Genomic DNA, 26,802 nt, shown 5'->3' with positions numbered 1-26,802 from the left:
CTTCCGATTCGGGTAATTAGAAGAAATTTGAACATTAAGCGAGATAATTATTTGCAAAAATTATACAGGGTAGCGAATAAATATTTTCATTGATCAACGAGTTTGTAAATAATGATACGATACTTTGCAAATTTTTTTTATTAACAAGAAATGTGTAACATATTCTTAAAGTGTGAATAATCTAGCTTTTCGTTCAAAGTTCGAATAACTATAAACCCGGTAAAATTGATTCGAGCACCTGATAGTTGAAAGTTACCCTAATAAACGTATCCACGAACGTTTGAAAAATTAATGATTCGGCGAACTGGGACGAGTTGTTAATCCGATCATCTAAAATCGCCGGACACGTTACTCGGTCGGATCAAAGAAACGGAAAAATACTTTCGAGCTCAATTTTGACGAGAGACACGTGATCTGTATTGGATTGGCAGTGCTCTCACTCGCGTATTGGCACTGCGAGAGCCTACTGTATACCGATTAACCGTATCTATTCGCTCGAATACAAATGCCCTGCTCGATTTGCATTCCGTTCTATTAACACAGAGTTGCATAATCACGAAATCCTGATATCGAGGCAAAGTTGAATTTTTGCCAAATTATTAGATTTCTCTTGAAAAAAAGGAAACGAATTGCTCACAAATTGCTCTCTCTCTCTCTCTCTCTTTCTATCACTATCTCTTTAAAAGGAAAACGTTCTTCGATATCTTCGTCTAGACGAACTTGTGGGTTCAACAATATTCGCAGGGGAGGAGATGTGAGATTCGCAATTTGGGAGGAGTGGGGGAGGAGGCCGGTTTGGTGGCGTGGCGCATGCGACAAATTATGCAAGTGCGGGACAACCGAGTCTCGTTGCGATAATCGTGTGAACAGGACATTATATGGGCGGGTAATTGACGGGACGTTAATTGTATTACTAATCGTGAGCTTCCGTGCGACGAACCTCCACGCAAAGATCGTACGGAGATATTTCACGACAGAATTATTACTTTGCAACACGCTGCTTCTATACCTACTTTTTCTCCTCGTATCCGTTTCGGTTGCACGATACTTTTTATAGGTTGTATTTTTTAATTTACACGATTCGAGTTGAAATCGACGTAAGTCAGGTTGGTTTCTATGTATAATAAAAAATAATAGAATTTAATTATATCAATATTACTTTAATAAACAATAATTTGAATTTTTATTGATTTGTTAATTATAACAGTTATAGTGTTAGTTAGTGTAGCCTTTTTAACGTTATTGGAACGTAAAATTTTATTAGGTTATATTCAAGATCGAAAAAGTCCAAATAAGATTTTATTAACAGGTTTATTTCAATCTTTTAGAGATGCATCAAAATTATTATATCAAAAGAATGATATTTTTTTAATTATTCAAATTTATTTATTTTAAGTCCTATGTTAATATTTTTGATATCTTTAGTTATGTGAATTTTATATCCATGAATTTTTTTTTTTTTAATTTAAGGTGAGTTTAAATCATCGATACGACTTGCAATTATTGCGTGTATTTTTAATATTGAAAATTGCAGAAGAAAGATTTATCATCATCAAGTTTCATTCAAGCAAAGTAAATACGTTTGAGAAATTTCTATATTGAGAGAGTTGTTTGCTTTTATTTATTTATTTATTTATTTTTTTTTTTTTCGATAATGGATACGTTGAAAGTGAAAGAGAGCCAAAGTGAGAGAGCCACTTGTGAAAAGTACATTGGAGAGTTTTCCTCGAAAAGTATGAAAGATAGAATGTTGTTAGAATTATTTGAAACTCGATTATTGGAAATTCTAGGAAATTTTAGAAATCGTATTTCAATGGAGGAAGAAAGTAAGATGTATAGTAATTTATATTGCAAATTTCATTTGTTATCTTTATTCTTTTATCACGTGTACAAGAAGATGAAAATCATTTTTATTGAAAGGTCGAAACGTTTAAATATCAGCAAATTATACACGTTTTTTGTAACGCATTTCATTTATAATGGCACAAAACGCTAAATGAAAATGGCCACGCGAATAATCGTGAAACGATTTCTCTTCTACCACTCCCTCACCTGATATATCAATTAAACTTCGTGGTTTGCAAACAAGAACTTTGAAATACCTTGTAAAAATATTTTTTTATAATATTTTTCCATTCGCAAACAATCGTCGATATGGGTATTTTCCTTTTGTTCAAAATGTTTCGGTACACAAAAATTGTTGTCCTTGTTTCGAAAAAGAAAAAAAGGAAATAATAAATTTCACAGAAGTTAACTGTAAAAATTAGTAATTATAGTATTACTCTCTGTCTCATAATTGATAGCTTTTCTATAATTACATTATTCTAATTAATCAACTATTAGGTAAACGAAAAAGTTCTGTCGCAACAACAAGCAAAAACAGGTATCTCACAGAGGAGAAAAAAATATAAATACTGGTTTTTATAAACGATAGTCCACGTTTCATCAAAAGATAATAATCCAAAACAGAATGAGCAAGAAGAATTTCACTCGTAACAACTTTTTTTGATAGAATAGATAAGAATTTTAACAATTTTAACAATTACTCGTAGAAAATTATATTCACAAATTCTTCTTTATTTTATCATCACATTTTTTTTTTTTTTTTTCGAAATCACGAAAAGAAAGACAGAACTTACTTGCTCACCATACAACATCACATACGATCGATATATGTCTAGCAAATATCAGCTTATCTTCTCTTCCATCCAATTATATATTCTTCTCTCTACAAAAATGGTAAAACTTGTTTCCATTTATTTCCACACACTTTTCAACGAGCACTTTTCTTTCCCTCTCTCAATTTTCCGTACAAATAATATTTTCCACGAATTTGATACTCGCGAATATTAATATTAGTTATCGAAAATTTCATCTTGAACCGCGATCCCCCCCTGTTTTCAATTTCATCTTCCTCCATTTAAATTGGCCGAGTGAACGCGGCGACTTGGCACAGATCCCACCCTTCTTCTTTCTTCCCTCGATTCGCTGTTTGTCGAAGTTCCGCCCGAGTTTTCTTCTATTGTTTCTATTGTAAACATCCGCGTGGCGCATCTGTTCGACGATGAACGATATATAAATGCCGTTTTGAACGCTATAAAATAACGACCGAGACCTATTGTTCCAGAGAAAATGTTTTACGAGAAAACTTGGCGACGCGAAACGTGGAAAACGAAACAAGGAAGCGCGTCGTTAAACACTTGCCTTTTTTCCCCATAAAGTAGTATTTTGCCTTTGAACCATTATGTGTTATAATACAAAAAAAGACGTAATCGCTCTTCAACAATGTTGCATTTCGTTTCGTTCATGTTGTGGAACAAACTGCAATGGTTAATTTCTTTCTTTCTTTCTTTTTTTTTTTTTCAGTTTTTATTTTATCAAAACTTGAACGAAAAACTGATCGAGGAAAGTTGAAAATGTATCTTTTCTCGATGAAATATCCAAGATCAATATTAGATTTGTTAGAATCGGTCAAAATTTCTTTTTAATGAGATCTTTAATTGTAGTATAATAATATTTAATTATATACATATAAACATGTCTGTATAAAATTGATATTTATACATCATTTGATAAAATATTTGCAAAATAAGAAGATAGATAGCAGATTGGACAAGTTTATCTCTAAAAGCAAATCTAATCTAAATGTAAAGTTGATCTGAATCTACATCTTGGATGTTTGGGCTCCACATAGGATGATCGAAACGAAAGCCTCGGGCGCTGTCAAAATTTAACCAAACCCAAGCCTAATTGTATTAAACATATTCTCATCTGTCAAAAGTATGAGAATTCTAAATATTCCATTCGTTTCTTTGAAATGATACGTAGAGAAGAAGATACCTTTCCAAGTTTCCTCGGATCGAAATTTTGATGGATCGAAACGAAACAAACTTTTCAAAAAATATGAAAAAAAAAAAAAAAAAACTCTTGTTAAAGAATGGATAAATTAGTCGAGTCGGACTACATTTGATAACGGCGAGCGAGCATTTTATATTTCTTCTCGTGGAAACTCGATTAAAGATTGGAGAATCAGCATTGATTCAGAGACAATGTAGTTGGGATTAAGTGTCGACTTGCACATTGTCCACGAAACAGCATTCTCAGCTGGCGTGTCGTCACATCCCATCGCGAGGCTGAAGAATAATATTTTCCATTTGGAGATGGAGTGACGATTACTTTCTGCAAAAGGAAAGTCGATGCCGATCTTAACTTAATCCCTCTTATCATAAATATAGCTATAGAAGTGTCCATTACTCACTGTCGATCGCACGATGCACCCCCCTCCACTTATCTTGCGCCTCTCTACCTTATCCTCTTCTTCGAGGTGAAAGCGATTTTGAGCAGATTCACTATTGGCGCCTCGAACGCGATTGAGATGCAGAACGACATCAAGTAAGAGGCGACCAGGTTGCCAAAGTATAGAATCAGCTTGAAAAACATATATATATATATATACAAACGTATAATGTATCGTGTATCGATCTGGCCTGTATTCATAATACAACTATTTATCAGAGAAATTCAATTCGATCTTAAAGATCGTCGTCCCCGATCTTGTTCTTCTTACCACGATGTCATTGTGCAAATGCAACGGGCCATCCATCTGGCTGGCTGTGATCAACATGATGATAGGATGCACCAGGTAGGCGCAGTAAGTCAGCCTCGATAGCGGATATATCAGTCTGAGCGACAACAGGCTGTCGATCATTGTGGCGGAGCCGGTGCAGCATTGAATCACGATGAAGGATACACCGATCGCCCATGCGGTGTGCCCTAAGGCGGCGTACACGGAACTCAATGGCACGGTTAAATTTCCGGGATACAGGCCGTAAACCACCGAGAACATTATGGCCGTGGACAATACCCAGCCGACCAACCGCGCCATCTGGAAAAACAGTTTTTTTTTTTTTTTTTCTTTTTCCTTTATAAACCCGATCCTCGATTTGTGAGCGAGTTAGTTACCTGCTTCTTTTCGACGAACAATCGATTAGTCTTTTTTTGCGTGAAACAATATTTTTTTGTGTTCTCTTTTTGTGTTTCGAGAGAATAGAAAAATTGGCGGGAAAACGACCGCTTTTGAATTTTATAAACTCGATCTTCGGTTTTCTATACACAAATACCACCGAATATACTTTCATTACCTTTTTTGCATAAAACAATATTAGTTTGTGTTCTTTTTTTGTGTTTCGAGAGAATAGAAAAATTGGCGGGAAAACGACCGCTTTTGAATTTTATAAACTCGATCTTCGGTTTTCTATACACAAATACCACCGAATATACTTTCATTAGCTTTTTTGCATAAAACAATATTAGTTTGTGTTCTTTCGTGTTTCGAGAGAATAGAAAAATTGGCGGGAAAACGACCGCTTTTGAATTTTATAAACTCGATCTTTGATTCGACTCGAAGACGAGAACATCCTTTAATCGTGAGTAATCTGCACTTTCATTAGCTTTTTTGCATAAAACAATATTTTTTTGTGTTCTTTCGTGTTTCGAGAGAATAGAAAAATTGGCGGGAAAACGACCGCTTTTGAATTTTATAAACTCGATCTTCGGTTTTCTATACACAAATACCACCGAATATACTTTCATTAGCTTTTTTGCGTAAAACAATATTAGTTTGTGTTCTTTCGTGTTTCGAGAGAATAGAAAAATTGGCGGGAAGGCGACCGTTTTTAAATTTTTAATCGGCGCGTTAGAAAGATTAAAAAAACGAAGGGATTGGATCGAACAGAGATTACGAACGATTGTACAATCTCAGAGAGTTGGATTTTTCTCGGCGCAACCACTTACCAGGGGCAATTTCAATTTGCAATTCGTCTTGAACAGAATATAACCGGTGATGATCCCTACGAAGTATGGGCCAGCTCTTAGCCATGGTTTATCGTACAGCTCGTCGAAAAGGGCGAACGGTTCTTGAATTCTAAATAGGGGGAGAAAACGGATGAGAGAACGAAAGTAAGAACGGGGAGGATTACTGATATTTGCCTTACGGTTGTGGGAGGATCGATTAAAAGAAAGGGAGAGAGAGAGAGAGAGAGAGAGAGAAAAGTATGGGGCAATTGGATTTTGTAAGTTGTAAGTTAATAATAAATAAAAAGTAAGGAGTATCGAAAGTATTTTAATAAATCAAGTTTTTAATATCGAAATTTGTTCTGTATTAAAATTTCTTCCGTCTTTTTAACAATTTGATAAAAAGAAACAGGTATAAATCATTCAGAAATTTTCAAGTCATGGTCGATATTAAATCGATCGTTTATCTTGCTCGTTAAATCGTGATAAAATATTACGAAAGTTTGTTAAACGAGCAATCTGATGGTATAATCATAATAGTTCGAAAGTTGAATATCGCCTTTTCTATAATGTAACGCATGCTAATACGAAATTGTTGGATTGATAAATCGACCAAGTTATGAACTTTTGTACTATAATTACGATTATTCTGCACCAAAATCAAAAAATAATACTTTAAATAATAAGAGACACTTTATACGAATATACATCGATCAGTGCTACTAATTAATATTTCAATAATTTTTATTTCGAAAAAGATCATCTTCGTCCCTTACAAAACTCGAATTCGTAATCGAAATTCGAAACAATATATCTCTACACAACAAAAAGAGATTACCAATCAACGAATCAACTTTTCCTATATATTGTTTAATTTACCTGGCGATGTAATCGTTGGAATAAGCCATGGAGAAGGTGGTGAACCACGAAGACACGATGAGCAGTAAAACTACCACGATCACGGTCTTCAAGTATCTGACAGAGAGGAGCAACAGAAGTATCCCAAGAACATAGAACTGCGTATCGTTGGCCATGTACCAGCTCCACAGCATACACTGGAAAGTTGTTAATCGAGTGTTAATTCGTAGAGTAAATCGCGTCTAAAGGACGAATATTGGAAAATACTTGGATCAAACGTCAATCTAAGATGGGATGGGTTTAATCAAGCGGAATCTTGTTGATAAGGTTGTTGTGTACAGTTGCTTGCGAAATTTATTGCCAAATGAAAGACAATAAGATAATTGAACGAAGATTCGTTTCACAAAGAATCGCACGAGTAAATCGAGTTTGAAATGTTTTTCAAAATATAGAAAAACATACATGGAAACACGTGTTAATTTGATAAAATGATTTCATCGTTTCGTTTATTATTATATCTTTAAGGGTATGGCCAGGATTATTTTAAATGATACGCATGATCGGTAATCATAAATCTAATATTGGAAAGAAGATAATGAAAATGTAGAGCAATAATTAACCGGCTTCTTTTTTCTACGGCGACGAAATTGGTTTTAGGGCGGTTAGACAGTCTACATCGTTCCACCACCTTTGAAACTTTCTTGGGACGGTTAGAATTAATTATCGGAAAACGATCGAGATGCTGACACTTTCCCTGTCTGATAATCTCCACCGAATCTAGTAGCTCTTGATAAAAGAAAGATACGGATGCTGTATCCTTTCACTGTTTCATTATTCCTCGACTCGACTACTTTTACGCGAATATCGATTAACAGACTCGCTCTTTTTTTTTTTTTTTTCTTAAATGATGATAAATGGACGAACGAGAGATTGCTACTCTTTTTCTTTCGTTAATTAATTAGATCAATTTAAGCAAAGTAACTTGGATCCTTTTGTAATTAGATATTTTACACACAATTCTTCTGAATCGTTTAATATTTTTAATATTTAATCGTTCAAATATCGAGCAACAGTCATTTTTACATCGTGTAAAATATTGTTGGAAAATTTCTTTGGAAAAGATCTTTTTAGATAGAATTGTAAAGGATTGTTAAACTTTTACGAAAGTGAGTGCCTTGGTTATTATAGTATATATATATATATATATATCAACGTGTCATTATCAGGATTAATAAAATACAGGGCAGGGAGATAAGTTGAAAGCGAGTGAATATGATAGTGGAGAACTATCGTGTGACAAATGGAATTATATTATATTGGTTAAGAGAAAATGTGATAATAGAATTGGATGACGTTTTTATAAATATTATAAGCAAGACAGTATAAACTTAGAAATTATTCAAAACCAAAAAAAAAAAAAAAAAAAAAAAAAAGCTCATAAATCAATAGCCAGCATAAAATTAGCATTAAATGCAAGAAATTTTGTGTTAACATTTTCAAATATACAATCAACGAAGGGATCAATTACTCTTCACGACCCAATTTAGAATGCTAAATTTCATAAAAGTTAATGCAGACACTCTGCTCGCACACTTTTAAATAGAATTTTCAAAGTTTTTGCACAAATCCTTACCATTTCGCTTCGAGGGTAAAGCGAGTTCAGATACAAGGCGTTCCTCCACCAGAATTTCTCGCACGTGAAGTGGTCGATGGCCGCCGGCGTGAATACTGACCTTGGCACTCTGTGCTTCATCACAATCTCGTTTATCCCGAGGACAAAGAGGTAGGCCGGTGTCAATCTTGATGAAAAGTGAATCGAAACGGGGTCAGTGTATGTACCTTGGAGAATCGTTTTCCTCTTTTTCTTTGTTCGAAGTTTTTCCAATTTTCTTTTCAAGATTTTCAAATCAGAGACAGAGGTTGTTCGATTTTTTTTTTTTTTTACCTGATAAATCTGTAGAGGATCATGATGACAAATTTGGTGAAGCAGGTCCTCCAAAATTTGTCCTCGCTGGTTTTCAAGCTTCCCGAGGATCGATAGAAGAGAATCGTGACCAGCAATCCGCTGAAATATTTATGCTCGTTTTAAGAAACGAGTGAAAGGAATTTGTTTAAATGGAGTAGTGTGCGTGTTTTTTCATTAAAAATTATTTTTATTACGAAATTTAAGAAAATTTTCCCAATAAAATATTCATGGATGGGGGTAATTTTTGTTCGCGTTAAAAGTCGCGAAAAATTCCTTTCCATTCTAATTTTCATTTCCTTAATTGCGAAACGAGGATTCTTATCATTGTCTTACCTAATGAAGAAGAATGTATCTACGGAGAAGGTTGCATTGCTAATTGTTTGGAACATAAAATTTCTCTCTGTCACTGTGCGCAGCGTTTTGTTCTCTGTAAATTACGTTAAACAACAAACGAATAATAAAAAATTGATTTCTCTGAATTTTCTAAATGATAAGAAAATTGTCGCGATTCGTCCAATAGGAAAATATAAAAGCGATATTCAGAATAAAGCAGACTTTCTTCTTCTTTATATTCGTCTTGACTGTGGACCTATCCTATCTTACCAACATATTAATATTCTGTGCAACATGTATAATTATTTGCATATGGAAATGCACGTTTACTTAAACGTCATCAATTTACTTGTAACCGAATGGCGGACAGACTCGAGTTCTAAAATAATCGGCTTAACGTAAACAGGATTTCATACAATCATCGTGACGTTGCCTCTCGAAAGGGCAACAACTTTACCAGCGATGGAAAAAACTTGAAGATAGGTATGCACCATGACCACCCATCCCAATGAAAACACTCGTAAACCGTGCAAACAAGTCAGGCTATCCCTCGCGGCCGGCTCGGTGCTAATAATCTTGCTCCCGTTCCTGACAGGATTAAACGCGGCGAGACACGTTACCCAGAAGCCTGAAACGCACGTAAGAAAATATCTCGCGTGAAAAGAAGGAGAGAATATTATATAGAATAGATAGATAATATCCTCCTCGTATTATTATTATTATTATTACCCTTTCTCTTCTTTTTCGAATGGTCGGACGGCATATCTTTTTGCAAGCTTTTCCCTTTCTCGATCAACTCCTCCCCATTTTCTTGGGGACCAACCCCGTGATGATCCTGATTCAAATTCTTATTCGAGAAATTGCTCAGCCTCTCGTTGTTGTTCGACACGCTTAACGACTCCGCGTCCTTGTCGCTTGGCATCGTTCTGTACTCGTAGATGGCAGCACACAGCATTAGAAGCAACATGGCACCGCCGATCCCTCTGGAAAAGAAAACAGGCAGGTGTTTCGCGCGGTAACGCGCAAAGTTGAGCAAAAAACTGAACAACTTATTAACGAAGATGGTTTTAGAAGAAGTAATAATTAACGACGGAACTCGACTCTCTCTCTCTCTCTCTCTCTCTCTCTTTGGTTATTTTAATGGAATTATGTTTTTTTTTTTTTTTTTTTATGTACATGTTTCGAAAATATATACCGAGAAAGTAAGGCGAAGCATTAGAGCGCATATTAAAACGTAAAATTAATGGCGGTTACTGGTAAAACGCTTTTAAATCGTGAAAGAATAGCGGAAGACTTTTCACGGCATACATCTTCTATGCATCCTTTCTTTCCCCCCTCCGCAACATTTCACATTGCTCGATCTATGATTCACGACTAACTTTTACTACGACAATTCTTCTATTGTATTATATAATAATATTTGTAATATTTATATAATAAATTATCATAGAATAATTTAGTGATATTAAAAATATTTTTTAATATACATTATTGTATACATTTTCATCTAGATTTTAAAATTAACTAACATCTTAGGACAAGAAATAGTATTTATATCTTATAAGAAAATGAAAAGTATATTTTTTCCATTTCAAATTTTGAGGATCCATTTTTCCAAGACATTTTTCCTGTGTATAAAATCCTCGATATCTAATATTCTCGCATAGAAGGAAACGAACTCGTTGCATAACGTGAGATTCATAATCGAGTTCATCGATGCAATAATTTAGATTTTCTAACCACTTTAAACGCACATTGTTCGTTTACGCTATTCGAGAGAAAGTGGACAATAAATAATGCTCTTCCTTCTCGTTTTTTTTTTTTTCAGTTGAACAACAAAGGCGAAAAAAAGAAGAAAAGAAAAGGAAAAGAAGGAAGTCTCGCCTCTCGGAGGAAAATAATTCCGGTAAGCGAAAATATTTACTTTACTTTCGAGAGAAAACAATTCTCGATCTCCGAATTTGAATACACACCGAGGCTAATTAATTCCGCGGGACGAACGATATAAAGCTCGTCGTTCCTAATGGATAATTCTTAAACGCGAATTCGCTGGGGAAGAATAAAATGGCGGACCAGTTTTTCCATCTCGCTTCAATGCAGATTTTATTCGCTCGTATCTCGTGTCGCGATTCAGAGGAAATTGTATCGGAACAATATTTCACCTTAACAAGGTGAAAGAGATTGCTTGAGAAAATTCTAATTTAATAGACACGTTCCAGCTTATAAAAAATAACTACTTATTTCTGAATAATAAAAAACGAATATTAAGAACGAACAAATATATCGTAGAGATACGTTGTTTAAACAATTGATTAAATGTGTCAACGCCATTTCTTGAGACATCTTTCATGCCATCAATCATGAGCATTTCCCTCTTTTCTCATTTTCTAATCACAACAATACTTTCGGAATATTCTATTCCCAATCTAACCATGCATACATTTGTTATTGCATACATTTTAATATAATTCACAGCGAGTTATCAAACTTTAGATTGAACGCTATACACACGCACACACACACATATATATATATATTATAAATGCAGAATGGATGGAAAGTGGTGTTATATAGCTGTGATAAAACTTCTCAGATTTAAATTGCACCATTTGCATTTCTCGTCGCTCGTTTGCATTTATTTATCCCGAACTATTATTTATTTTTTTCGAAAAACTCGGTGGCGTTGAGTTTGATCGCTCCATTTAAAAAAAAAAGAAAAAAAAATTCATCGAAGAAGAGAAAAAGACGAATTGTCGTGAAAGTTTAAAGCCGCACAATCTAGCGATTTCGAATCCAGTTGCATACTTCTCGTACTACGCGCTTGCCACAAGGTTTTGCCTCCACGTTTCAGCAACATCACCAAGCCCTTCGACTGTGCCTAACTTGTGCTTCGTTACGAATTTTTTAATTTATCGTTTATCCATTCCCTTCGCGAAAAAAAAACGGTTAGACTCGTATCGAGAAAAATAGAGAGGTAAGTTTTCATTTCATTCGAATTGAAAATGATCCTTCAAAGTGATCGATCAACAACGATTTGGGAAATAGAAATAGCCGAGCCCCCCCGATTTTTCAAAATTCTAATCGATAACGGGTCAATTTGATTTGATGACGCTTCAGGTTGTTATTTCTTTTGGGGGGGGGGGGGGAGGGGAAGGGGAATAGAATTCTGATAATATTAGACGATTTGGATGCGAGAGAGAAAAAAAAAAAAAAAATGTAACGATAAAATTTGTCCACGATGAATATAAGTTTTCAATTCTTTTTAAGAAAGGAATAAAGTTGGCAGAGCGAAATCATCATATCGAGAAACAATTAAATATCTATCTATCTATATATTCTTGAAACTAATTATATTCGCATAAGAAAAATAAAGATTGTGATTCTTTTTCCCGTACACATCGTCGCAAGACGCGACAATAATTTGGAATTATGGAATTCCATAAATTGTTGGAATTCTATTTCATTTGCAATTAAAAAAAACGAAACGTCTCAAATTCGTCTCGTCACGCGTTTATTTATTTCGATTTCACGATGTAATTGAATTAAAATTCAAGTTCGATCATACATCTGCATTTCCATTGCAGATTTGGGTTGGCTTTTTATAACCAGAAAAAAGTATTATATCAAAAACACTGAAAACACGATAAACGCGTGCAACGAACTTTCGATCCTGTGAATCGCCTTCGATCCACCAGGATTTACGAGATTGGGAAACGTGATGGAATTTAGAAAGTTATTATTTCGCGTTTCTATAAAAAAAAAAAAAAGTATTTGCACGAATACTTAAAACCAATAGTAAAAATTACACCAAATTGCATTTCAATAACACGCAATGGACGTATTTATATCAAAATATATCGAAAAAAATATCGATCCCTCCCTTTTTCTATTATTCGATTAGAAAAAACGTTATTAAACGATCAGAGAGGCACAGAGAACAAAAATTGAAAGACCCGCTTCCGGCCAGGTATTTCGAACGATAAACTTTCCATCACTTTCGCGCAACGTTTTCGCGCAAAATCTTGCGCAATGCATTGAAGGTAGGCGTGCAATCACTTGCACCTGCCTTGCACACGCGAATCCCAATTCCCGAAACCGGAACAAGCGGCAGCTACGCTGGAATCCGGACAAAGTGGCCGGATTCGAGTGCTTCCAATCACGGTGAACGCGACATAAACACACTGGATCGCTCTCACGTCCATTCATCCGCAAGTGCAATGCCCGTTGCATAATTGCCGTGAACCGGTTCGATCTCTCGATATACGAGATTCGAACGAGAGGTTTAGAAATCGTTCCGCGAAAGAGGTCGAGGGATTTATATCGAGAAATTTCGCGGTTAAAGGCGCTCTTCGCCTTTTTTTTTTTAGGAATGTTCAGTGTTTATTATAATACCTGTTTTTTGAGATTAACGATTATAATTACAAAGTTGGATATTCGATTAATTCCTCTTGTAAATTGAAATCTATTGCGAGCATAGGTTCGATTTATATGTATATCTATTTGCATTGCCAATATATATAATCCTTAATTTCAAATAATTTTACCAATCGTTATAATTACACTCTCGAATATTCTCGAAAAGAAATTAAATATCGAGATGATCGTAGCCTTGACCTTAAAGATCTTCATTTAAATTATAATAATTATAAAGGATTGGATATTCGATTAATTCTTCTTGTAAATTGAAATTTATTGCAATCATAGATTCGTGTTATATATATAATCTTTAATTTCGAATAATTTTACCAATCCTTGCAACGACACTTAATTATTCGCTGGAATATTCTCGAAAAGAAATTAAATATCGAGATGATCGTAGCCTTGACCTTAAAGATCTTCATTTAAATTATAATAATTATAAAGGATTGGATATTCGATTAATTCTTCTTGTAAATTGAAATTTATTGCAATCATAGATTCGTGTTATATATATAATCTTTAATTTCGAATAATTTTACCAATCCTTGCAACGACACTTAATTATTCGCTGGAATATTCTCGAAAAGAAAAAAAAGAAAAAATTAAGGAACATGGTTAGCTTGGATAACTCTACAGAGATGATCGTAGCCTTGACCGTAAAGTTAGAAGTTTAGAGGATCGAACGATGTTTATTTAAATCGGGTCATAAGATTGTAACTCGCCTTGGAACTTGCACAAACGACTTGTTGTGTCACGATTAATATGCATCGCGTGCAAGGACAGGCGAGACGTGGTGCAAATTCCTATTTATAGCTCGCGTTATAGGTTAAAGCTTTACAATTAGGGGTGGTTAGCAGCGCCTCCACTGTTCGAAGGCGGTAACACACAGGCGCCCTCTCGCAGCAATTTCAACTATAATCGGTTCATCGAACGTTCGAGTTCGAGAACCGGATCGGAGCGAGGCTCCCCGATTAACATCAGACTTTTACCCATTTTTTTAATGGGTAAACGAGCTTTCTCCATTTACGTGATCCATCCACATCCTTCATTTTGCATAGTTTCTCGTTTCGTCGAGTGCCTACGGGTTAAGTCGTTGGCATGCAGTCGCTTTCCTCTCGTGGAATCTATTAAAGGTTCGTCGTACCTCGCCCTCTCTGTTCCGAAATTTGAAAGAATTCCGCGAGCGCGTGTCGCTATTCGTACACGACCTTCGTGTTTTTTCTTTTTTTTTTTTTTTTTCAGATCTTTTCCTTTCGACCAGGAAAAATTGTTCCAGTCATTTGCGTGTATATTTAGTTAGTTTTTGTTATTGAAAAAAGTATACTCTCGTTTCGAAACATTTTTCAATGTCATCGATTTATTTTATCAATTTATTAACATCACTTTAAAGAGATAAAATCGATCTCTCAAAATTGCGTTGTTTTTTTAAAATAGTAACTTTCCATATAAAAGATACTTTCATTTTTAATCTTCTACTTACTTATCTTGTTTGTAAAAATTTTTCATTTCATCCCCTCAAAGGGATATCTTCTCGATCAATTGAAGAATTCATCTCTCGAATTCTCGTTCATCCAGCTAGCTAAACATTTGGGTTATGTTTCATCTCGATTATCAAACTTTTCCTTTTTTTTTTTTTTTTTTTATCGAGCATAATTACCCTCATGCAACGAGATACAAAATTTCAAACGACAAATTATCAGATCCCTCGACAAATTTCACCGGGAAAAATCATTGAACGAAAGTTAAGCATCGTTCGTATGTATATATATATATATATATAAACGTGGATACAGTGGTCGAGACAGCTGCATGTTGCATTGCATAATTTACGATCCAGTGGCTTGGCAAAAACCATCCTAGCATCACCACGCATATAAATTATGGATATCTAGTTGTGCAATAATCGGCTTGAAGCGTTCTTTTTCCCTCCTCCTCCCCCCCCCCCTCCTTTTTTTCTTTATTTATCTTTTGTCAAGATTATCGACGTGCAATGGCCGTCGATGTGACACGATTCGACTCGATTTCATCAGAGCAAAAAAAAATATTTCCCGCTCTCTGCGGAGCGTTTTCGCGATTTGTTTCTCCGAGAAATTGTTTTCCCCGGCAAAATTCACGTGGAATGTCGTAACAGATCGAGAAACATGTTCGAAAGAAGCGGTGTGAGACCGCAATTTTCTTCTCGAAAAGAAAGTGTTATACATCTCGAGGCCACATGCATGCTGATCGATCATCGAATCGAGGCAGGATAATAAAATTGGATGGACACGATGAAATATGTTAAAATTGATTAAAAAGGATGTGATCCGTTATCAGATATATGCTCCACTTGACGTTGGACGTTTCGAAAGGGAAGAAAGTTGAAGCACGAGAGATGCTGGATTAAATACGTGATTAAAAATGTATAAATGGAGATTTTTTTTTTTTTTTTCTTAAGTCTTTCGAAAGTTATATGGTTATATAAGTAATCTTCTTTTAAGAAATGTAGAAAAATAAGGAGAGAAAATATATTATTTTATAGATTATCGAACATTATTCAAACGAAAGATAAATTATTTCAACATTATTTGTTATTTTATTCAACACTTAATTTCGTTGCAAAAGTATAAAGATACTTTTTTATTCACATCCTGTAATTATAACATATTATTAAACGAAATAACGTTTTTTTTTTTCAGAAACAGGTTAATCAAAAAAGAATTTTAAAATTTATTTGCAAACACCTTTCAAATTTATTGTTTATTTTATTCGCAGTAATTATTCGTCCTTCTCGCTTATTAATTTCATTTCCTGTATATTTCAATTATAATCAAGATTGCGGGAATAATTCGAAATAGCTTAAGATTATTATTAAAACAAAAATATTCCCTTTACGCAAATATTATTTACGCTCGAGATAGATTTTATTTTCACTTACATCTACTTTCCTAGTTACAATTGTATTCAACGATATCGCCCCTATTGATAAACACAGATCTGATCTTCGTCGCTCGTTCAATCGTCTAATCGAACGAGGAAAAAGTTCTCGTTACGTAACCCGTATTAGAAACGTAGCATGTTAAACTGGCCGAGCCAGTGAATCTTAACACGTAATTACGTAGCGAACAAGTGGCAGACCTATTCGTCCTTATTCATCGAAGTGAATGTAGCTTATTGCGCAAATTCCGGTCGGATTCGAAGAACGTCGTAATATATATATATTAGATTTTCCAACATCGATATATCGTTGCAATCCATTAATTAATTGACAACTCGCCGGCCGAGTTGAACAGGTTCTTCTCTGAACTTTACGATTATTATTACATGATGATTTGACCACGAAATGTGGTAGCGCAAAAAAAGAGGGGGAGAAACTCGTCGAACGAGCGTGAAGAGAGAGGGGGAGGGGGGAGAGTTGGGGAAAAAAGTGGTCGTAAAGAAGATAAGAATTGCTTCTTGTGGCGAACTTTTTTACGAGTTCAACTGTCCCCCCACCTGTCTTTAATTGCAGGAGAGACATTTGCAAAAGCCCCGCGCTTACGTAAACTCGCCGGATGTTTTTTTTTCTTTTCTTTTTCTTCTTCTTTTTCTCTCCCCTCGATTTCAAATACGCGCACAACAAAACTTTAATTTCTGATTCTTAATTTAATACGTGAGTTACGAGCCGCTTATCGCGTGTTTTCTTTTTTTCCACGCGATCCTTTAATTAAACGATATTATTAAAAGTGTTCTCTTCGTTTTAAAGGTTTCTTCAGAAGTTTCGCGATTTGTTTCGAACGGGATTGAAACCGCTTCTGCATTTTCTATTATTTATTCCGAAACGGGTTTGAGATCGGCTTGCTTGTACATTTTTTTTTTTTTTTTTTTCATTTTTCGATTTATATTTTATTATATACATTGTTATAATCAATATCTAGGTACTAGAAATATTGTATCAATATTTTTTTTTAAATCACTTGCAAAATATTTGCATCGATATTTTTTATTTTTATACATTTGTAAAGTGTTCAAGATGGCTCTTGATGGTTATTTATAAAAAACTTCAGTGTTGGTTAAACTGATAAATTTTCCAAAAGAATTCCGAGAAGAAACAGGTTGTTGAAAAAAGGTTAAAGTAAAAACCGAATGTCCTAATATCGATGAAAAAGACTGTGTATTTGTCAAATACAATAATAATAACACCAGAAGACACGAATGCAAATAAACGAAAAGAACTTTCGAAACAAAGTGTAACGTTAAAAGTTTCTCCCGAAGTTTGTTTTAATTATAACAGCAATCCAGATTCAGATAGATTTCCTTGTAATAAAGTTAATTCGTGGAGAATGAATTTTATTGTTTCAAAATGTAAAAAAAAAAAAAAAAGGGAGAAAGAGAGAGAAATGGAAAATAACGAGATTAATCTCCACTTTCTCGAACTTGCTTCGTAATAAAATTTTAAGGAAAACGGTTGATAGTCGAATTCTTGGAATTCGAGTCGAGTTCTCGGCGATTCTGAAAGCTGACATTCTTTAATAAAAGAAAAAAAAAAAAAAAAAAAAAAAGAGTAAAAAAAAAATGTTTATCTTTCACCGTATAAGAGTTTCAACGCATAAAATTTTTTAATCGAAATTTTGCAAAGAGAGGAAAAGGAGTAAAAGGAGGTTGAATTCCTTTCGAAATCGCGTTCTCGATCAATCCATCTTGATTAAGAATCAAAAAGGGGAAGAATAATTCATCCATGCTGCATTAATCAAATGCGGAAGCGGGGACACGAAAGATTTACCGATTTATGGTACGATACTGGAATCGGGAGCGAATCGAAGAGAAATCATTTTGCATTACTTACGAAAGGACGTAGAACTTGGGATCGCGCCAAAGGGTGTAATTGTTCGAAGGCACTGGTCTCACTGCGACGATGTGAATCTTCGGCCCGTACGATCGATAAGTTAGGTTACCTTCCCGCTCGACGCGATCCGCGTTCGCTCTCAGCATCGAGGTCAGGGATGCTTGGTCGCACGTAGCCGGCAGACAAAGACCCAAAAATACTTGTCGTGTCTGAAAACAAATTGGTTTTTCCGGGTTTCGACGTGTGCGGCCTCAAGCTGGGGACCAGCGTGTCGCCCAGGGGAAAATTGGTGAGAGAGAGAGAGAGAGAAAAAAAGGGAAGTAGAGGGCGTGTCTTAATTAAATTTGAGAGGTTAGATTGTTGGATGTATAAATAGATTGCAAGGGGATTCAATTTCAAGATTAATTAAACTTTTATTCCCTTCCTTTCTGTCAGGGTTTTACCTTGTGCCGCGATTTTCAAACCGTTAAAGAGTTCAACGAGCTTTTAAAATTCAATTTCTTTCAAGGTTCCCTTCTCCCCCCTCCCTGGCTACTTTCTTTTTCATCGTATTGGCCTGTTTCTGCTACTTTCCTTTGCGCCACCATTTTCCCACCCACACCGCCAACAGTAGAAAAGCTTCAACGGTTCGAAACTCGTCGCCTGATGCAATAACGAAACTCAAGTAAACTAAATATAAAAATACGCGAGATAGCAAACTTTTTATTACTCTTCTTTTTTTTCTTTCTTTCTTTTTTCTTCTTTTTTTTCTCTCCTCTCTTTAAAGTAATCCTCAAGAAGAACTCGATATGTCGTTCAATTGATCGAAGAGGGAACTTGAAAAATTGGAATTGCGTTTAATTAATCTTGTTGAATGACAGGCTTATTGAGATTATTATTCGTCGTCCAATTTCAATTTTAATTATAGAATCAAAAAAAAAAAAAAAAATCCGCTGATATTGATGAAACAAGAAAGAAAATGAGAGGCAATGAGATGCAAAAGTAAAATATAAAACAATCCTTGAGCTAAGTAAGTTTTTTTTTTTTTTCTCGTTTCATTTTCAAAATTTCGCCGATCGCAGGATTTATAAGAGAATTGTGAAACGCTAACAAAATTTGTTGCAAGAAAATTTTAACGAATTTTTGCCAACTTCTCGATTTTTCGCAGATTTTTCCGCTCAACCATGCCTCCATTGCGTGTGACCCACTGTCTCGATTAGCTTCGTTCACGAGCAGTGATACAGAAAGTAACAAAGTGAAATTACTGCGGTAGAACGGGACTTGTTTTCGTATATAAAACGCGTATAATCTGATTAAGCGAGCTCTTCTTCTAGAAAGAAAATTGGCCCAAAGTTTCGAAAGCATTGAGAGCGCAATCAAAATCATCGAGAGTTTCGATGGCAAGCAAATTTCATTCCACGGTGTTGACATTTTGGATATTTTCTCGTGGAAGAATTTAAGTAATTGCGATAAGTCTTCCGTTGTATTTTTGGCGAATTAAAGATTTAAGGTATAAGAAATAATGAACGAAGATTTGCGTAAATTGTGTTTTAGGATAAATTAAATTTTGTTTTTTTTTTTACGAAACTCGCAAGATAGAGTGAAATTTTAAATATTATATTTTAATATTACCCTATATTTTTGGAAGCGAAATTTTATTAAAAAGATGAAAAAGTGATGATGACGATGAATTTTAGGGTAGATTTTTCTTTATGGAAAGAAAGAAAAAAATTATTGCATATAACGCATAAACTTTAATTAAAATCAGGATTTTCTGGATGAATTTATTTAAAAATTAATTTTAAGACACGAGGATGAATTTTTCACATTTTTTTTTTTTTGTAAATTCACTTTAATTAATCAGTATTGATTAAATTAATCGAATAAATAATTCTTCCAAGTCTCGTTGGAAATCCTTATTTGATAAACTGCGTTTAATTAACCCATCTAATAATTTATTCACGCTATTTCGCTTCCAAAGGCTAATTAAAACCTGGATTAATTAAAAAAGAATTTAATTTATTTATACCAGGCAAATATATCTTATGTATTGTTGTTTTTTAATGAACAGAATAAAAAAAAAATAAATAAACTCTGCATAACGAGAAATGCAGAAAATAGTTTTCGTGACATTAAGCTTTAATAGATTTTTCCATTCAACAATGAATAGAATGTCCTGATAATAAGTCTTAAAAAAGGAATCGACGATCAAAATTTGTTCTTTGGAAAAACATATTTCTTCAACGTGACGTGCAAATACGCTACTCTCATATAAATTGTTGACTTAAAAAATAAAAACCTATTACTTAATTTATGCTTCCAAATAATAAACTTGAATCCCCACGATTTCGATAAAGTTCCATCCAAGACAGAGAAGTTAAATTATTTGGACGAAAATAACGGGAGGAGGATACTTACAGACAGTTCGAGCTCCTTGGGCAGAGTCAAGTACATCCTAGCCACGTGAAATTTCAACGGATAAGGCGGCGTGTCGTCGAGTTCCCGATCAACTCTGTTATCGGTGGCGTTCAGCTCCTTGCAGAGGGTGCTCGAGCCGAGCCAGAACCCGTTCCCAAAATGGAATTGCGACGAGTAACGGCCACTCGCGTCGAACACTGGGAAAAGCAGAATTTTTTTCCACTAAGAAATCCAGTTGTCATCCAAAATAAACTCGTAAGTAATATTTCTCTCTGTTTCTTTAAAGAAAATTTACACAAGACTTGGCGCATTCCAACTTTCAACAGGATTAAATTACGTGATCGTGCTTGGAAGGTTCATTGTCAATTACGTAAAGCCAGCTATGTGGTAGCAGAGAAAGTGGCGGCTATCTGCGAGACAACGAGCCACCGGTGAAAACGCAATTTCGTACGAATCTTGAACTATTGGTTCGATTAATTTTTCAACTAACTATTCCTGTGACAACAAGAATACAAATACGAAATATATTAGAGCATAGCACGGACAGAGAAAGTTATCAATATTCTCACAGGTAGTACAAGAATATTTATTTACCTTAGGTATAGAGACGCACCTTTTTATTTATTTCATTGCATTCACAGTTTAGGAATATTTATCAACGGAATATATATTTTCTAATCGCGCAAATAATTCGATATTAATATCTCATAATGTTATAATAGCATGGCTGATGTTTCGATGGATATCGCACGTTTAAAATTTAGAAAGAAAGAAACTAAAGAGGAGCGTCAATGCGAAGGAAGAATTAGAAACAATGGAGGCAAGGAAGAATTACGCGTTGCAAGCCGAGTTTATCGACGCGAGAAAAACGATCGGCGTATTGCAGCACACTTTCGAAACGGTTCGGATCAATGTACCAGGCAAAGTACTCTGCTAAGATCACGTAACACAACTTGCGCATCTGATACTTCTTTGTGGGCGAATCTGTCGAAGAAGCAATTTTCAAAGGAAATTGACGTTTCTCAATTCAGCGTCTTCGGTGTTGCTGGTGTATTTTCTCCTCTTATTTTTTTGTTGCATAATTTTTAAACACTTTTCTGTTGCTTGGAGGACGAGGGAGGAGAAAGTAAAATTCGTATTTGATTATATTTAATTACTATTGAAAGATCTTCCTTGCCTCCATTGTTTCTAATTCTTCCTTCGCATTGACGCTCCTCTTTAGTTTCTTTCCTTCTAAATTTTAAACATGCGATATCCGTCGTAATATCATAGCCGTACTATTATAATATTATGAGATATTAATATCGAATTATTTGCGTTTTGCGCGATTAGAAAATATATATTCCATTGATAAATATTCCTAAATTTGCAACGAAATAAGAAGATAAGGAGAAGTAAACAAAATTGGAAAATTTCTTTTCTCTGAATTAAAATTCGATCGATCTTAAATTTGTGATAAATGTCAAATATGAAAGGCAACCTTTATTAGAACTCACGAATAGCAAAAAAATTTTTTTCTTCCATGTTTCGTTCCGCTCTAGTTGGCCCTGCAACAACCGTTCCTCGTATTTTAATTTCAATTTTCAAGCAAAACATCGCGCGTTTCGTAAAACCAGCAGGCAGGATATATATTTCACGAAGTTCTCTTTAATATCAGCTGTTATTTTTCGAGTAATAAAAATCATTTTATATACCGCTCTGACTACCACTACTACAAGTGGAAACTCGATTTGATCAACCTGGATCAAGCAAAAGCCATTTTGGAATATTAAGTTAGAAGAATTTGGTAGCTGTTTACTTCATCCAATCGAGTTAACAGACTTTCAATCGTCGTATCTATTTAATAATTCGATCGAAGCTTCGTTATCGGTTGAGGCAATTTTTGTTAATTATCGATCGAGTCTCGAAGCGCACGAAATTATTCAGAGTCGGGTTTCTGATTAATCGAATTCGATCGAAGAAAGAGAGAAAAAATTGACGAAACTGCATTTACGTTAGGCAACTCTCGATTGGCCAACCAAGTTGACAAAATAACAATCACATGTGAGCTGCTCGTGTAAACTAAATTATAAAATGTATAATTTGAAACTGATCGGTTGGTCATCCATTAAATGTTGCCTAATGTAAAACGTGATTGGACGATCAGAAGTTATTTAAACTTGGTCGACATGGACGAGCATTTAAAGTTAATTAACTCGGTTAGTCAAGCAAAAGTTGCCTAATGCGAGTTGCGTTGAGTAATTTCGAATAATTGAATTATATTCTACGCGATATAATTTTCCCGAATGTGTCTTCACTTTTTATATTCTTCCTCTTCCTCCCTTCTTGAAGTGTTAAAAATTCAACTCTTAAACTTCTTAAAAAGGATTAGAATAAAAACAAAACATTCGACACCGAAATTAAAGAATGATTAAATACGAATTTTCTTCATTTCCAAAATTGCAACGATGTTAACTTGTTACATCGTGTTAGTTAGAGCAAATTTATCGTTACTTTCGCATGAATATCTATCCCCTTTGTAATACTTGATTTAAAATAAGTTCTTGAAATCGGTCACAGGTTCGAGATGAAGCCATGCTTCAGCTTCCTTCTTCAGAATTCGCTACGAGAAGGGGTTAAATCGTTCCTAGGGCTAATTGAAAATACTGCTCGAACAGACGCGTTTTCTCTGCCCTCCCAGAGAGAATCGGGGAGGTGGATGCTCTTCCGATCAGTCAAAGGGCATTTACGCGGTGGCACAGAGATGGACCGTAGGCAGATTGCGGTTTCGCGACGATCGAATATCGATTTTCGCGATTCGGTCAAAGTGACCGACGGTCGGTAACACCGGAAGCAATCGCGAATCCGGAAAATCGTAGGATTCTATTTGAGGTAACCGCAGATCGATTCGTCGATTTCCCTCTCTTTTCCGCTCGATAATGATCGAAAATGATTTGTTTGAACTTTTTCACGAAAGTACCGGTACTCTTGACACGATTTCATCGATCGACGAAGAACAAGTTGAAATAATTGTTCGAATATAACTTGATTGTTTTTTCATATATTCGCGAGACACGTTTGGAATAACGTCGATGTTAGAGATCGAAGCAAATATTAATCCTGGTGTACAGAAATTTCGAGGTTTATTTATCAAGTATTTATTCAAGACCGTGACACGGATAGAATGAAACGAGTGGTGTGTCAGTTCATTTCCGTCTCTTCGTTTCATTCTGACGTAAATTTTAATGGCTTATAACTTAATGAGCCTCGACAGATGTTTTTGTTTGCTTTGGCCTTTAGAATGAATCTTCCAAAGATGTTCTATGAATATATTAGCATAAGATACACACCTACGAGGAGAAGTCATGAATTACTAAACGTATTCCTTAGAATTTAAAAACTTGAGATTAGAGTGCTTTGTCAGGGAGAGAGAAAGATTTTCACGTTTCAAAATTTGTTAAAATCACCATTTCGTTTTGTATTCATTTCGTCTCAGAGCATGGAATAATTCATGGAAGAAAAAAATTTTTTAAATTTGACAAACATTCCCTATCCTTTTATATCCATTAATTCGAACGCTTTTAACTCAACCTAAATTCAGAAATCGTGTATTCTACCCGATAAGGAACCTTGATGGACAAGATAAATGGTCATTGCGAAACGAAGTATTCGCAATTCACCTAGTTAGTTCCCCGCCCTGTAAATCAAACTATATATATACATATATATATTATATAAAATGTTAGATGTATCACGGTATAGAAAGTAAATCTGTAATGTGTTTTATAGCGTTAACGTGGCCACCGTTGAATGCCATTTAATCCACTGAAACTTTCGATTCGATCGTGGGTCAGAGTCGGTGGAAAGGAATTATTCGAATTTTCGTCTCGAAGAAACCGATTTCTCAAATCGATTTCTTCTCGCTTTGCTTAATCTCGGTGATGAGGAAAGTTAATAACTGTTGATTAATTTTATTAGACACGTGTTAAGCCATTTAATAATCCGATAAATAACGTGATATTCGCGATAATTTGATCTTGCATAAAAATCCAGCGGTAACTTTATTAAAATCCCCCTATAAAGCGGGATTTAAATTTTTAGCCAAAGTAATTGGAATGACTTAATAATCGAAGTCGTTGATTCGAGTGAGAGCTTTATCCTGTGGAAGGGACGAAAGTTGGAAAGTTCGTTTTCACCATTTCTGGAATGAAAAAGGGAACACCGGCAAAGGATTGTCGCATTACGACGAGGCGGTAAATTGCTGTTTTCGCCAAGTAATAACACTTTTGACAATCGAGTTTCGTCAACCACGCGATCACTCGTAGCGATGGGATCGAGCGTATCGCGAGTGTTTAGACTTGAACGTGGCGGATCAAATTTGACGATCGAGTTTCGTCAACCACGCGATCGCTCGTAGCGATGGGATCGAGCGGATCGTGATTTGATCAAATTTGAAAAGTGTCTCGAAAACGTGGATCTATTTCCACAGATCCATTTTATTAGCTCACGTATCCCAACAACGAGTGAAAATTTAATAACGCGTATCCTTAAATCGTGATTCGTTCGATTCCTGGCAAACCTCTTGATCTAAATTTACAAGTTCGCGCGAGGCTTAAACCCGTCGCTAGACAACCCGTGACTTTCTCTACATTCCCGCTTCGGCTTGGCGACGACCCGCGACAAATTTCCGAAAGAAGGAAGAGAAAAAACAATAATGAAAACAACACAAATGACCACGCACTATTACGACCAACAAAACACAATCTTCTTCTCTTTTTACTCACTCTTGGCGGCCCACAGCTTTCCATCACGGAGCGACTCGAGGAAGAATTCCAACTCTTTCCTGCAATCCTTGCCGAGTTTTCCAGGCACCCTGGACCACTTGAGGGGATCGTAAAGATCCGCCAGCCATTGGATACTGTTCGCCGTCGTTCCAACCCTCTCCTCCCCCATGAAATCGATATCGAGATCGCGTCCCTCGTCCCCGTCCATCAGCCTCAAATAGTTCCTCCAATCGAGCTCCGGATTGTTTTTGCCGAATCCAATTACCGGGCCCTGCCTCTCCCCTGCCTTGTAATCGGTCCCGTTCAAGCCCCCGTCCCCCCCCGCGTCCCGTGATTTCCCGATCCGAAGGATGTTCGACTCGTTTCGAGGAACCGGGCTCGTGCGCGCGATCGACGCAAGGATCAGCAAAAAGTAATACACGCCCATCTTGGCCCTGTGCTCGAACGAAACGATTCAGGAATGTACAACAACTCTGTCTCTCCTCGAACTTGCAACTCATTGATTTCCTCCCCCTTCGTGAAATTTTTCGGTTGGAAGCCGCGGCCGATTTATCACGAATGGATTCGTCGACTTCACTTTCGTTTCTCACACACTCTTCGTTGGTTATATATATATATATAAAACTGTTTTTTGTTGACACGCACACAGAGAGTGGATCGGGGGGCAGTTTAGGGGGAGAAAAATGGAGGAGAATTGCGAGAATGTTTGGAGGAGACGCGAGCACGCACGGGGCCAAAGGATCATGCACTGAACGAAGCGAATCGAGTCAGCAGTCACGTTTACCTCGTGGTTCCCCTTTCTCTCGACGATATACTTTGCCTGCTGGGTTTCCTCCTCCCCCACCCTCCGACAACACCTCTCGTCACCTTTCAGAGACACTTTCCATTAATCCCCGATGATGCTTGCGCCTTGACATCTTGCGCAATGTTTCCACAAATTTTCCTTCTCGCGAATATGAATCGGGGAGGAGAGGTGTTTTCGATTTTCGTATTGTAATGGTAAATTTGTTAAGGCTTTTTTCATGTTTCAAAAATTGTAGTGACTTTGAAAGGAGATTCGTCCAAGATGGATCGAACGGCATGGTTCCTTTGCACTTTATATCGCGATAAATATATTTTCCTCCTCCTGTCGTCACCCACCAGAGAGATTTTCCCATAAATTCTCTCTATATTCAGGAAATCCGTTTTTTCTTCCACTTCTTTCTTGATCTTTCCTTTTGTTTGACTTTATGATTCTTTGATCAAAACTTGGAAATTTTTCAAATAAAAAAAAACCACTTCTGAGAAAGGATATAAAATTTCTATTTTTTTTTATTTTTAAATCGCATGTGACAATTGAAATAAATTCGAACGATTTAATCGCCGTGCCTCATCTCACGATTCTCGAGCGTGTGACGAAGTGCTTTTCTTGCGGCAAGCCAAAACGTTTCAGTTCAGATCTTGGCATGGAAATTTTGTTGCACCATAATTCC

General features: G+C 35.7%; 1 protein-coding gene and 1 long non-coding RNA gene across 8 annotated transcripts in view; one reads left to right on the top strand and one right to left on the bottom strand.

Annotated features, from left to right (window-relative positions):
• The window catches only part of LOC116415325 (uncharacterized), a 74,675-nt gene that overhangs the window by 3,251 nt on the left and 44,622 nt on the right, over window positions 1-26,802 (top strand). For 4 of the 7 annotated variants that reach the window (XR_015294000.1, XR_015294005.1, XR_015294004.1 and 1 more), the window contains exon 2: window positions 10,779-10,856. This is a non-coding gene — a long non-coding RNA (uncharacterized LOC116415325). Of the gene's footprint in view, window positions 1-10,778; window positions 10,857-19,483; window positions 19,918-20,506; window positions 20,823-20,893; window positions 21,139-26,802 lie in introns of those variants that run through there. The other 3 variants (XR_015294003.1, XR_015294001.1, XR_015294006.1) reach the window with 3 other exon arrangements.
• On the bottom strand, window positions 1,843-26,376 carry LOC100865012 (nose resistant to fluoxetine protein 6). The gene is made up of 13 exons (XM_003698862.4): window positions 25,331-26,376; window positions 20,568-20,764; window positions 18,171-18,379; window positions 9,680-9,933; window positions 9,408-9,578; window positions 8,951-9,044; window positions 8,597-8,716; window positions 8,285-8,450; window positions 6,673-6,848; window positions 5,794-5,923; window positions 4,568-4,885; window positions 4,259-4,428; window positions 1,843-4,179 (listed from the first exon to the last, which is right to left on the bottom strand). Exons 1-12 carry the CDS (start codon window positions 25,755-25,757, stop codon window positions 4,303-4,305), a joined length of 2,388 nt encoding a protein of 795 aa, XP_003698910.1. The 5' UTR covers window positions 25,758-26,376; the 3' UTR covers window positions 1,843-4,179; window positions 4,259-4,302.

The sequence above is a fragment of the Apis florea genome, unplaced genomic scaffold (assembly GCF_048593485.1).
Source record: "Apis florea isolate Af1SG1 unplaced genomic scaffold, ASM4859348v1 contig_3517_pilon, whole genome shotgun sequence".
Lineage (NCBI taxonomy): Eukaryota > Metazoa > Arthropoda > Insecta > Hymenoptera > Apidae > Apis > Apis florea.
The sequence above is the reverse complement of the archived record's forward strand: the minus strand, read 5'-3'. Positions and strand labels throughout refer to the sequence as shown.